The 12,285-nt window shown below is 45.5% G+C and overlaps 1 protein-coding gene across 5 annotated transcripts in view; it reads left to right on the plus strand.

The window, feature by feature from the left end:
* The first annotated feature begins 1,282 nt into the window (after window positions 1-1,282).
* Window positions 1,283-12,285, plus strand: part of REPS2 (RALBP1 associated Eps domain containing 2) — a 99,322-nt gene continuing 88,319 nt past the window's right edge. For 4 of the 5 annotated variants that reach the window (XM_075096233.1, XM_075096228.1, XM_075096242.1 and 1 more), the window contains exon 1: window positions 1,383-1,692. In XM_075096233.1, the coding sequence (XP_074952334.1) occupies window positions 1,471-1,692 (222 nt within the window). In that variant the 5' untranslated portion in view covers window positions 1,383-1,470. Of the gene's footprint in view, window positions 1,693-12,285 lie in introns of all 5 variants that reach the window. The other variant, XM_075096261.1, reaches the window with a different exon arrangement.

A 12,285-nucleotide genomic window follows, 5' to 3' on the forward strand; every position in this document is an offset into this window, starting at 1 on the left:
AACTGAAGTAACCCTAACCTAATATTTTCTAGTAAAAACATTACGTAAAATTATTACATTTGGATTGTATATTTTGCCAGAATTAATTGTAAAAAAGCGTACAAAAATTAAACCACATTGAATTCCTAAATGTTTTGCATTTAGGAACACGGCCAACAACATTAGCCACACGATGCTCATGGTACAGGACTGCAAGTGAATAGCGGGTAACCTGGTTTCTCGTGGGCCAGTCTGTTGTCAGCACCAGAGCCGCGGTGAAGAGAACCGTTCGCTCTTCTGCGGGTCATCGGCATTCACGAGACAAGGACCACCTTCAGGTTGATTACTTTATTCCTTGAAACACCCCAAAGAGCTGCTGGGAGGAAAGGCTCCAAAAAACAGTGTGAGACCCACAAACAGCTTCTTCGCTGGGATCTACCCGGCCCTCCTACCTTGCGTCATGACCTGCCTGGCTTCTAAGGAGGTGCTCGACCTGTAAGGGGAACATCTACAGTGTTAACTGCTGACAGAGGAGTAGCAAAGAGGAAACTTGTCTCCATGAACAAGGGGCTCTTTGCCCTTCATGCTAAAGCAAAAACCACAGAGAACACGGTGAGGTGTTTCTCTGCCAACCTGTCATGGCTGATCCATTAGGACTCGCTTCAGGCTATGACGTTATTGCATTTCCTTACTGCAGCACCGCGCTGCGTTTTCGGCAGCAGGTGGTACTTTTGGAAAGGCTGGCGACAAGGGCCCACCGTTACCTGGGGAGAAAAACGAGTACCCTGAGCTCCGCCAGCGCAGCCTCTACAGTGGGGTTGGCAGGTGAGGGACCGAGCCCCTCACCAGGGAGCCCACCCGCGGCGGTGCCGGCAGGGCAGGCAGGGGACCAGCAATGGGCACCGGGGATGGGCACCGGGCGGCCGTGGTGTAGGCTGGGGAGAGACCAGTCACCCAGCGTCATGAGGGGTTTTGACGCCTCTGCACCCACCCGGTGGCGGCGGCGCTGGGCCCCTGGGTGCCCGTGGGTCTGCCCCATGGCACGGTGACGCTCTCCCACGCAGCACCCAAATCCCGGGGCTGGCGACAAGCGCAGGCGGTCGGTACTTAAGATTAAAACCAAACCAACTCAGGGAAAAGAAGCTAAAAACGAAATTACGAAAAAGGCGCCAGGCGGAGGACGGGGGCAGGCGGGGCGGAAGCCCTGAGGGGACGGCGCGGCCACGCGCGACGGCGGGGTCCCCACGCGCGGCCGCCGGTTGCGGGGCGGAGCGGAGGGGCGGGGCGGGGCGGGGCCGGGAGGGGGGCGGTGGCGGGAGCGGGGCCGGGGCACTGCGGCGGCGGCGGCCCCGCACCGGGCGGGGGGCGGGGACTGCACCTTACCCGCCGCAGCGCGGCGCCGCCTCCCGCCCTCGCCCGCCCGCCCCGCCGCCACACCTCCGCCCCGGCGGCTCGGCAACCGCTGCCCCGCTCCGCCTGCGCAGCCCGGCCATGGAGCAGGGGCCGGCGGCGGGGTCTGCTCCCGCCGCTGCTGCCGCCGCCGCCGCCGCCGCGGGCACCGGGGGTCTGCTCCTGCCGCTGAGCGAGAGCGAGCAGCAGCGCTACTCCGAGCTCTTCTCGCGGTGCTGCCCGCCCCCCGAGGCGGCCGCCGGGGGCAGCAGCGTGGGCGAGCTGTTCCGGGCCTCCCAGCTGCCCCCGGACACGCTGCACCAGGTGGGTCGGGGGACGGTGCGGGGGGACGGGGGGGGACCCGCTCCCTTCAGCCCGGCGGGAGAGGGGCTGGCGCTGCCTCCGCCGGAAAGTTAGGGGCTGGGCGGCGGGCCGGTGCCGTGCCCAGCCCTGCGGGGCCGGGGCGAGCGGCGGCGGCGGGCGCGGAGCGGGGGTCGGGGGTCGGTGCGGGCGGCGGAGCGGCCGCACGCCGCCGGGGCCGGGCAGCGCTCCCCAGCGCGGCGGCGGGGATGGCGGCGCCCGGGGCTGCTTTGTGTCCGTGGTGTTTTTTCCAGACGAGCTGCTAATGTCGCCGGTGCTGAGTAGGCGCGTCCCGTGTTCCCTCCCGGTGCCCGTGCGTTAGGGATAGGCGATGCCCCGTTTGTCCCTGCTGTGACACGGAGCCGCTGGGCTGGGCGTGAGGGTATGCGTAGCCCTTGGGCGGCTGTTGGCGGTCTCCCGGGTCAGATCGGTAATGCCATTAACTTCCTCAAAAGGGCCCCTGAATACCATCAAGACAGCTGCGTTCGCAGAGCCGCACCGGGCGTGCGGCGTGTTTAATTTCTGATAACCTGATATTTTTTTTTTGTAGAAGTGTTTCAGTGAAAAAACTCTGTCGGTAAGCTGATGTTTTGGTGTTGATCTGGCTGCTCTTGAGAGCAAATGCATTTGGGTAGAGAGCAAGAGGCTCTCGCACCGCCGGACAAGCAGAGTCCCAGAAGAGGTCCCCGACAGAGGCGACGAGCCAAAACCCTCCTTAGTTTTGAGGAGGAGCTCGGTCTATATGCGAGAGGGCTTGTGCCATCCGGCTTCCCGTGACAGCAAAGAGCTGGACTTGCGGTTTTCACCTGTGCGTTAGTAATTCAACTAAGAAAGCCCTGTAGTTGCTTTTGACAATAAGCTAAATAGAGGTAGGGTATTCCTATTTTCTTTTTATTTTTATTTACAGGAATTCTGTTTTTTCAGTAGTCTTTATTTATCAGGCTGAAAAAAGTTATGTTGAAATTGAGCTGAAGTATAGTTTGTACCTGGGCACTGCCTGAGGGTACTAAACTCCTCTACTGCTTTCCTGATAGCTGTCAGGTCGTCTCATAATGACTTATATGAATTCAGATTACACAGGTGATTCTGTATGAAAATGATGATATTTCGAGGATTTTTTTTTTTCCTCTCTCACTTGCGCTGTTTACCAGATCTGTAAAACAGAAATGTTACCGAGCACTGTAGTGCCAGTTCGTTTTGGTCCTTGGCCTTGGTCTTGCAGGTGAATTGAGCCATGAAAGTAGAGATCTTGCGTAGACCTCGTGCCAAGAATAGGTCTTTTGCCAAGAGAAAGAAGTGGGCATTTAATTTCAAAGAGGTATACTTTAGAAACTTGTTAAAACCCTATGAGTGAATTTGTGTGACTTTTGTATTGGTCACTTCATTTTCTAAAGCAGGATGGCAAAAAACCTCTTACTTTTGCTATGCAGCTCCTTACCCTATCATTTAAATGAAAATTATTATCATAGTCTGTTTTGGGGTCGTTTTGATAGTAATGTGTGACTTAAGCCTGGAAACGTTTGGGCTTTTTTTTAGTTTTGTTTTTAATACTCTTGTTGGTTTTTACTGTTGTAGATTATTTCCAGGTATATTTATGCCAGAGGAGAATGTTGCTGGGACACAAGCCCGTAATTGGCTTCAGGAATATTCAGACAACAAGGCCTGTGGGATCTGGGGCTGTTTCTCTTCCTCCTTCCTGCCCTCCCCCTCTTGTTTATATGGCACTAATCACAGTGGTGTTCTGCTCTCCGGCTAGAGCGCCTGTCCTCAGAACCCACCGCTGTCAGGTATTCTTGCTAACCTTTACCAGGACTTAAGAAAAATAATGAATTAATGTAATGTGTTTAAAAAAAAGAAAAAAAATTGGAAATGTGTATGTTTTCATAGGGAAAACCCCACAACATTGTTTGAGATGTTCGCTGATATTTTGTCTTTTATCATCCTCCAAAAATGTAGTCTAATAGTTTCTGTTTAAAAAACCCTACCATTCTAACAATTATGGGAACAAGGCGCAGAGGTTCAGGTTATGTTTTCTGCTAGTACAGGGAACACCCATTCTAGGCAGAGGCAGCTCGTTTGATATCGTTAGGATAACATGTTTTCTTTGAAATAATTGTTGACCATGAAAGTTTTCATCTTCTTTTTTTAAAGCTTTTTAAAATCCCCATCTGTCATAATTAGTGCTTAGTATGCAGGCGTCCCTACTGACCAACTGAGAAATGGTCATGCTGAGTTTTGCTATGTCAGAAGCAGGAAGATTTGGATTGGAAACTAGTTCTGGATTTCTCCTAAGCAGAGCCTGCACAGTCCGGAAGGTACTTAACACCATTCCCTGGCCCTTGTGTGGGCTGTAACAAGAGGCAGCTGTGGACCGTTTTGTAAGCAATGTGCAATTTACAGCTTCCTGTTCTCAAGGTATTCATTGAGGAGCGGTTTTACGGATCAGTGTGCTTCCAGAACTGGCATTTAGTGCCATGGCAGTCTTGAACCTGTGCTTTTGTGTTCAGGGATTTGTACTTGTGTAATAAGTGGGATAAATCTTTGAGAGAAAAAAGCTTTTCCTTATACAGTCTTTGATCTGAGATTTCTTGTTGATAAGGAAGATGCTCACAAGCATCATGGGAAATCTCCTTCCATAGAATCATAGTGTCCTGAGTTGGAAGGGACCTACAAGGATCAGAGTCCAACTCCTGTCTCACTGCGCAGGACAGCCCCAAATTCACACCACGTGTCTGAGGGTGTTGTCCAAGTGCTTCTTGAATATTGTCAGGCTTGGCGCCGTGACTGCCTCCCTGGGGAGCCTGTTCCAGTGCTCCACCACCCTCTGGGGGAAGAACCTTTTCCCGATACCCAACCTAACCCTCCCCTGGCACATCTTCCTGCCATTCCCTCGGGTCCTGTCACTGGTTGCCAGAGAGAAGAGATCAGCACCTACCCCTCCTCCTCCTCCCCTGGTGAGGAAGCTGTAGACCACGATCAGGTCTCCCCTCAGTCTCCTCTTCTCCAGGCTGAACAAACCAAGTGACTTGAGCCGCTCCTCATAGGGCTTCCCCTCCAAACCCTTCACCAAATCTGTGGCCCTTCTCTGGACCCTCTCTAGTGGCTTTCCACCTTCCTTAACTGTAATGGCAGGGTTTGCGGTCTAGACAAAAATCATGTGGGTGCACCCCTGCTGGAGTACTGCTGTTGAATTTGTCAGGTCCTGTGGAAAAAGCAGTGATGTGCCCTCCCAAACAGCAAACGGGCAAGGGTTTGGTTTTGTTTAAAGGTTAGCTGGCTTGATCCAAGAGGTTATTTAGATGAAAGAGGTTAAGTAACAGAGAGCAGGTAGGGAGTGTGAGAGCATGTGCCAGAAGAGGAAATGCTGGAGTAGATGGAAAAAATTCAAGACCAGACGGGTCAGTAGGAGCAGATGGTGTGTACCCAAGAGTCCCGGGTCTTGCTAAGAATGAAGTGATTGAACACAGATTCATTACTTCCAGGCTCATTAAAGCCAGCTATTCTGCTGGGCGACAGGGTACAGCAGAGGTTATTACCTATTTAACTTTCCTGAAAGAATGGATCAAAGAATGAACTCGGCAAGAGTTATTCCAGTTCTGGAAAAATGGTTGAAATTAGCACTAAAATTAAAAATGTCAGACCCTTCACAGGAGGGAGAAGGGTACGACGGGCAGGATGGCGTGGATTTTGCGGGCTATATAATCATACCTCCCCCGTGTACTGAAAGTCTTTGACCAGCCATATAGTGTGGTTAAAGGCAGAACCATTAAGATTTTATTTAGACTTGCACAAAGCCTGTGGCAGATCTTTCACCAGAGGCTTTTAAAAGAACTGTAAAATGTCTGTAATATCTTGTCTGAAAGATCTGTGCTAGAATTGTTTTTATTTTTATTTTTTTACAATATTTGTGACAAAGGAGGAAGGAGCAGACTAGTCACGTGCCATGCCGTTATGTAGACTGTCAGAAATAGAGGAAACTCAATAGCATTAGCTGGATTTATATTTACCCATGTTGGTGACGTTGAAAGTGGTGTTCCCTATGCCTTGGCTCCTAATGAAGGGAAAAAGAACTGAATTTGTGCAAAGAAAAAAATAATCCTGAGAAAATAAATGTTTTGAAGTCACTGGGGCCACAAAAATATGGCTAAAGCAAAGGCAATCCTGGAGCATACTTTGTTATGTAGGTCAGTATCAGTAACACTTCTTAGGAGGGGAACAGGCAGGCAGAGGCACGCTAGTGGTTGGGAAGAAGGGAGAAGTGGCTGCACCTTGGGGCAGGAAGCACGGCTGATGGCTGTCAGTAGATGACGACAGGTTTGTGTGCCTGCAAGGGCAAACCCTCTCTGGAGTTTCTGGCCTTTTCCTTGGAGGAATTGGTTTGATTATACTCCCTGAGTGTACTGGATGCCAATACTCCATGCTAACTGCTGTGCCACAGGTGTTGACGATGGCTGATTTGCCTTGTCTCATTTTGGGTGATCAATTTGTGACCCCATTTTGAAGCTGGTTACCTCTGCTCCTTAAGCCAGGGACACCACAGTGCGTTTGTTAGGGGTGCCAAGTACCAATGGATTCATGTCTGCATGGGTTTCAGATAAAATAGCAATTTATAGGGTCATCGCCCACTGATCAGCAAAGGAGAGGTACCTTGTACTAGGTTTACTGTTTGTTGGTATTACTGTGGTTTGTGAAGATTTTGTCTTAAGAAATTAGGGAGCAGGGTTGGACTCAAGGCTTACACTGAAATGCTTATCTCTTTTTATTAGTTTCTGACTTATTTGATTAATTCTCACTTGGTTGTCTGATGCCATCTTTAATTCCTGGTTTTATAAACCTTAATCTTATTTGTGGACTTGTGCTATCAGCAGAGAGATCCAATTTTCTTAAGAAACCGCATTTGTTCCTCTGCAAATGAACACGCTGCGTTATTTTGAGCTCCGAGGATGACAAGTACAAATTGTATGATGCTGGGGTTACACAGACGCGGCATTTTTTAGCTGGGACTCTCCTTCTAGCCCTGTGTGAATAGGGAACACAGACCAGCGATCTTGCTTTTCTTCCATAGGCTTCGTGAGTTAATTTGTGTTTATCGTGACTTGTCTCTATAGTTACAACTCTGCAGTTTAACCATATTTTTGTGTTCAAAAAGCAGAAGTGTGATTAAAAAAAAAAAAAGCTAAGTTGATTTTTCTTTGGAAAACAGCAGTATGTTTTTTTTATTCCATTAGCATAAATTAGTACCTGCATGATAGCTGGGGTGGGATTAACTGTCTGCCTCAAACAGGCAGAAAAGAATAAGAACTGTGGCAGTTAAAATAGGAGTGAGGGAAGTCTGGACTTATAATTACTTTATAAAAGATAAAATCTTTTCTGTTGTGCCCCTTCCCTTGACAGAATTTGGCATTGTGCTAGTGCTGGAAATGTGATTTAGCTGACTGACAGAAAGTCCATCAAAAAGTGATGTTAGGTAAGACTACACATGGAGAAATTATACCCTACTGGTGCCTGAGAGTCAGGAAGAAGCAAAAGCGGGGAGCAACTTCATGTAAGCGGTACAGCCAGAAGACGAAAGGAAAACTGACATTTCAATATCTGTCCTTCTGGCCACAATCCCCAAACTGTCATTGCCTTTCTAGACTCACAAGCAAACTTGTCTTTATGTAAGTAGGAGCATGCAAAATCCAGATGTAAAAAACATAGTAATATTATTTATTTAAAAAAAAACCCTAAATTATACCAAAGTAAAGGGTAAAACTTAACCTGAAGCAATCTTGCTGTATTCTATTTAAAAAAAGTTGAGGTCTTAGTACATCTTTAAACTATTATTTATCATTTAAATGATCATTTACTAGTCACTCCTTACAAGATTAGTACTTCAACGTTGAGGTACACAGTAGAAGATTTGTAGAAGCTGTTCCTTCCCAAGTGTGTTTCAAATCACGCTCTAAAACCAGAGAGTCATAGACCTGCTTTTCCCATACATTCAGTGTAATGGTTGGAATTAGCCCGGTCAAGGCCTCCAGCCTTTGGTAATTAACCCTCATTACAACCAAGTACAAATTAATTAATTTTCCAATAAAATAATGCTTTGCTGTGGCAGTGATCTAAAATAATTCTACAAGAGGGATGGAGGAAAAAGATCCATTGGGATGAAAAAGAGTCTTTCCTCACGAGAGATTGCGGCAGTATGAAGCAGTGATGAAAATGAAAATTTTTTTTTTTAAATAAGTGGTATTGTCATGGTATTTAAGTAAGTGCAGTGGGTTCACCAAGCTGTTCCCCTCACTTACTTGTGCGTGTATCTGCAGCAATAGCAATATGCTGTCCATATCGTGATGCTTATATACAGATTGATTGATGTTGTCCACAATCTGTTTTGCAGAGGACATGTAATACACAGAATTCCCCTACTTCAGTGGGGGAATCTAGCACAGAGATAAACTCTGAAAACATGAATTTAGCTGCGCTGAAAAACTTAGCCAAGATAGATTCATGAAAGATGGAACAAGCACTTTTGTGACAAGAAATCAGGATAAATAACCTATTTAAATTTGAAATATTATAAACTGAGGAATACGTTTGATAAAACATTTGTAAAGCAAGATTCTTTGATGTATTAACATCTAAACATACCAACAGTATGGTAAAATAAAACATTAATGCTCAATATGTGCTAGTTCAACTTTTGAAGGCAGTTGAACAGCTGAGTGGATAATTAACTAGACAAGGTTGCTGGAGTAGAAAACCAACTGTGAACAAATAGTAATCCCTGTTATCGTGAACAGAGGGAATAGTTTTTTTCCAATGTATTCAGAAGCATTACTTGGTGACCGCTGCATAAAATTGAGAACTCTGTTGGGAAGTGTGGTTCTGCACCTCCCCCCACCCCCCCCCCTTTTAGATACAATGACACGGTGCGAGGATGTGGGGGGGACGAGATCCATTTGTTCTGTCATCTGGTAGGACACAGTGACCAGAAATAATCGGCTAAATCACTAACTGCAAATTATACTCAGTTTATTTACCAAAGCGTTTAAAAAGGCAAAACATGTTTTTATGAACTTCAAAATGTTATATACATAAGTGTGTGGTTTTCGTTTTCTAACAAATGAAGATGGTCTGTGTATTTTTAAATGAATTACAGTTGTCATCTAAATTTAACTTGGCAAATATTGCATGTACCTACACAAGTAGATGTATCTTTTACTAAAGATGATAGCGGAGCAAATTTCTTATGAAATAAACATTAAGATATATATTAAGCTACGTGGTTGCTTAAATGTTTTAAAATGCTGCTTGTTAGTAAAAACAGATGTTACCATATTTAAAAAAAAATCTTGATTTAATGATGACTAAGTAGACAGATCTTTATCTAGAAAAATAACTAGGTAGTTCCAATACAAATAAAAAAATGAAATTAGGGTCTTAAGTCTCTTTGGACTTAAATAATGTTTTAAATAACTTATTTCTTCTATGAATCTGCCTTGCAAACGTGAAGGTTAAGATGCTTCATGCTGCCCGTTGTTGCAGACTGGGTGGTAGTTTGGAGAGCAGTGCTGAAGAAGCTGTCCCTGACACATGTCCCCCCAGCAGGTTGTCAGGCCGTGCAGAGCACGCCTGTGGTACGCGGTGGGCTCTCTCCGGTTGGGACTAGGCCTGCTTAAAACTACCCCAAGGTTACATGCTGCCTGTTCAATTGTCGTTGTACCTGGATGGGTCATTCAGTGGCCTTCCTAATGCGCATAAATTAGCGAGCAGAGCTGCGAGAGTGCCCCACTTACAGCAGCATGATTAGCAAATATCTTAAATAAAAAAAAAGACTTGAGAAACTTTAGGTAGCCTGATGACCAAAGCACGTCTTCAGCGTTTCCTTCTGCTTCTTTATTTTTGATCTCTGTGGGGTTTTTTTCTGCCCTGAGCTGTCTTCCCCCATCCAAAACAAGCCGCAGATGGTTCTTCCAGTATCTTATTCCTTGCATCTGCGTAGTCCTGCAGTCTGAACATGCACCTCAGCTGGTCGTCTTCTCTGCAAGGAGGTGGTGGGGAGCTACGCCTTTGAGCAGGGCCATACCTGAAACACTGGGTTCGGACCCCATCATTCCCATTGGCTTGGTGGTACTGAGAATTTAGAGACGGGAAACACTTAACTGAGCTTGAATTTAAGCTGTCTGAACATGACCCGTGGTGTCTGTTGCTCACTACAGTACAAGTCATGAAGCTGAATTCTACTTTCAATAACAAATGTCTGTAGTGTTACTTGATGATGATGATGATGTGTTTTTTGGCATCAGTCTTTCAAATTAATTTACTTTTTTTTATTCCTTTCTTCTTAAGGTCTCTCTTTCCACACCAAGAAACATTAGATCAGCTTTGGCATAGGTAACATATCACATTTCATGCGTTATTTACTTATGGCATAATTTGGACAATGACATCTTATGGAAGCCAAGATGATGGTCTTTCAGAGTAAAACAATGTGTCTGATCATTTGCAAAACGGGATGAGAGCTGTGGGCTAACAAATGCAGTCAGAATTATTTTGTTACCAACAGTAACAGCAGTGGAGCAGTAAAAGGTGAAGCACTTGGAGGTTTCAAATGCCAAAAATAAAAATAAATGTGGAGGGAGGCAAAAGGAACTCAACAGTGTGATTTATGTATTTATTTAAATTTTTTTCTTTCCCTCCTTTGAATAATTGCTGCCTTTATAAGAATATCTCTACGTTTTAATAGCCATAGGCTGCCTTTTCTTTAATATGTACAAATAGAAATGCAAATACAAGTTGTGATATCAAATGTGCTATAAAATGCTGGCATACTGTGCATGGGCATTGGCAACGATGTCATCTTTGACTCTGTGTGATGCCGCTGCTGCTTTGAGGTACTGTGCTCCTTAGCTGAATTGAGGATGAACGCTTGGTTTAGACGCAAGCAAGAAGGTTCTCACTGACTGAATGACGCATTTCAACACATAAGGTGCAAGCATGCTGGGTGAAATGGTGATAATGTTAGGGTTTTGTTTAGTGGTGTGGAAGAGGAAAAAACTTAAGCCGCTTTTCCAAGCGATGTATTCTAGATTCAGACTAGAGGTAAATGGGGTTTAAAATCAAGGGAGGGCAGGAGGTGTCTTCTGCACACAGCATAGGCGATGGAGTTAGCTACAACAGTACACCTTCAGTTAAGAAGTCTTTTGACAGCTTTTCAGTCTTATAAAAATAATCCATAACTCTCAACTAAAGAAGGATTTTAGTCTGTGATATTAAGATAACTGCACAACTGTAGAGGATAATGTTTTGAGTGTTCGTTGCATTGTCTTTAAAAGTACCTGCTGTGGTTATAAGCGCTAGGAAAATGAACTCAGGAAAAGTGCCAAATGTGACAGAATAAGATGGGTGCAGGGAGCATCAAGTCTTCTGGGGGGGAGCCAGTCTAGAGAATTGCATCATAGTAACTACTGAAGAAAGAACCTTATTTTAGAAAAAATGATTTTGATGAAATGGGAGGTAAGTCCGTATGTGGTTTCTGTTTGTGTCAAAACTGCATCTTGTGTCACAGAGTTTGTTTTCTCCTGAATTGCAGGGTCTCATTTTGTCTGCAAAGCAGAACAAAACCCAGAATTACATTTTTATGTGAAATGCCAGAATTTCTTCTGGCCTTCTGGGGCAAAGTTAACTGAGAAATGTTCACAAGAGAACTTGATTTGGAAATGTTTAAAAACCTGTAATGTCTTGAACTAAATCAGAACACTTTGTTTTGAACTGCTTATGTGTTAAAGCACTATGACATCTTAAATGCATAGATTTTTGGGAAGGAGGACATCATCTTTGTTCCTTTCTGTTGGATAGACTGATTCTGCCATTGTGTGTAGCAGTGATGGTGGCCAGGCAGCTTGTTCAGAAGGGAGGCTGTGGTGCCTTGTAAATGTCATCTGCTGAGGAACCATAAGGGTGTGGAACAGCAAAACGACAGCCTCTGCGGTACCTTTGTATTAAGGCAACCTGGAACAAAGTATTTAATCTCCTGGCAGATATTTGAAAGGTCATTGGAATCCAAGTGGGGTTGGTGTGTGTTTTGTTTTGTGGGTTGTTGATTTTTTTCTTTGGGGGGGGGGGGTGGGGGGGGGGGGTGTGGGGGCAGCACATGATGGTTGGGTGGTTTTTTTTTTTCTCCATGAAGAGACACAAGATTTTGCAGCATTTTCAATTAGCCTAGTTCAAGATGACTAGATCTGCTGGCTGCCATCTAGCTGGGGAGGATTTGTCAGGGTTTCCGTGTGTGTGTTCGTTGTCACTTGGATACTAGCTCTTGCGAGTTTTAGAAACTGGATCTGGATGCACTTTCTGCCACTGCTTTCAGAATGCCCCACTTTTTCTTTTTTTGGCAGGGGGGTGGTGGTGGTTTTTTGAGTTTGTTGGTTTTTGGTTTTGTTCTGCTTATAACTCTTAAGTATAAAAGATGGAGGACCGGGAGACACCAAGTGTCAGCTCTGCCATGCAGAGTTGTCCATAATTGCTTCTCATTCTGAGAAGTGGGAAGCAAAATGTTTAGCTCGCTGGCAA

This window comes from Phalacrocorax aristotelis, chromosome 1 (assembly GCF_949628215.1).
Source record: "Phalacrocorax aristotelis chromosome 1, bGulAri2.1, whole genome shotgun sequence".
NCBI lineage: Eukaryota > Metazoa > Chordata > Aves > Suliformes > Phalacrocoracidae > Phalacrocorax > Phalacrocorax aristotelis.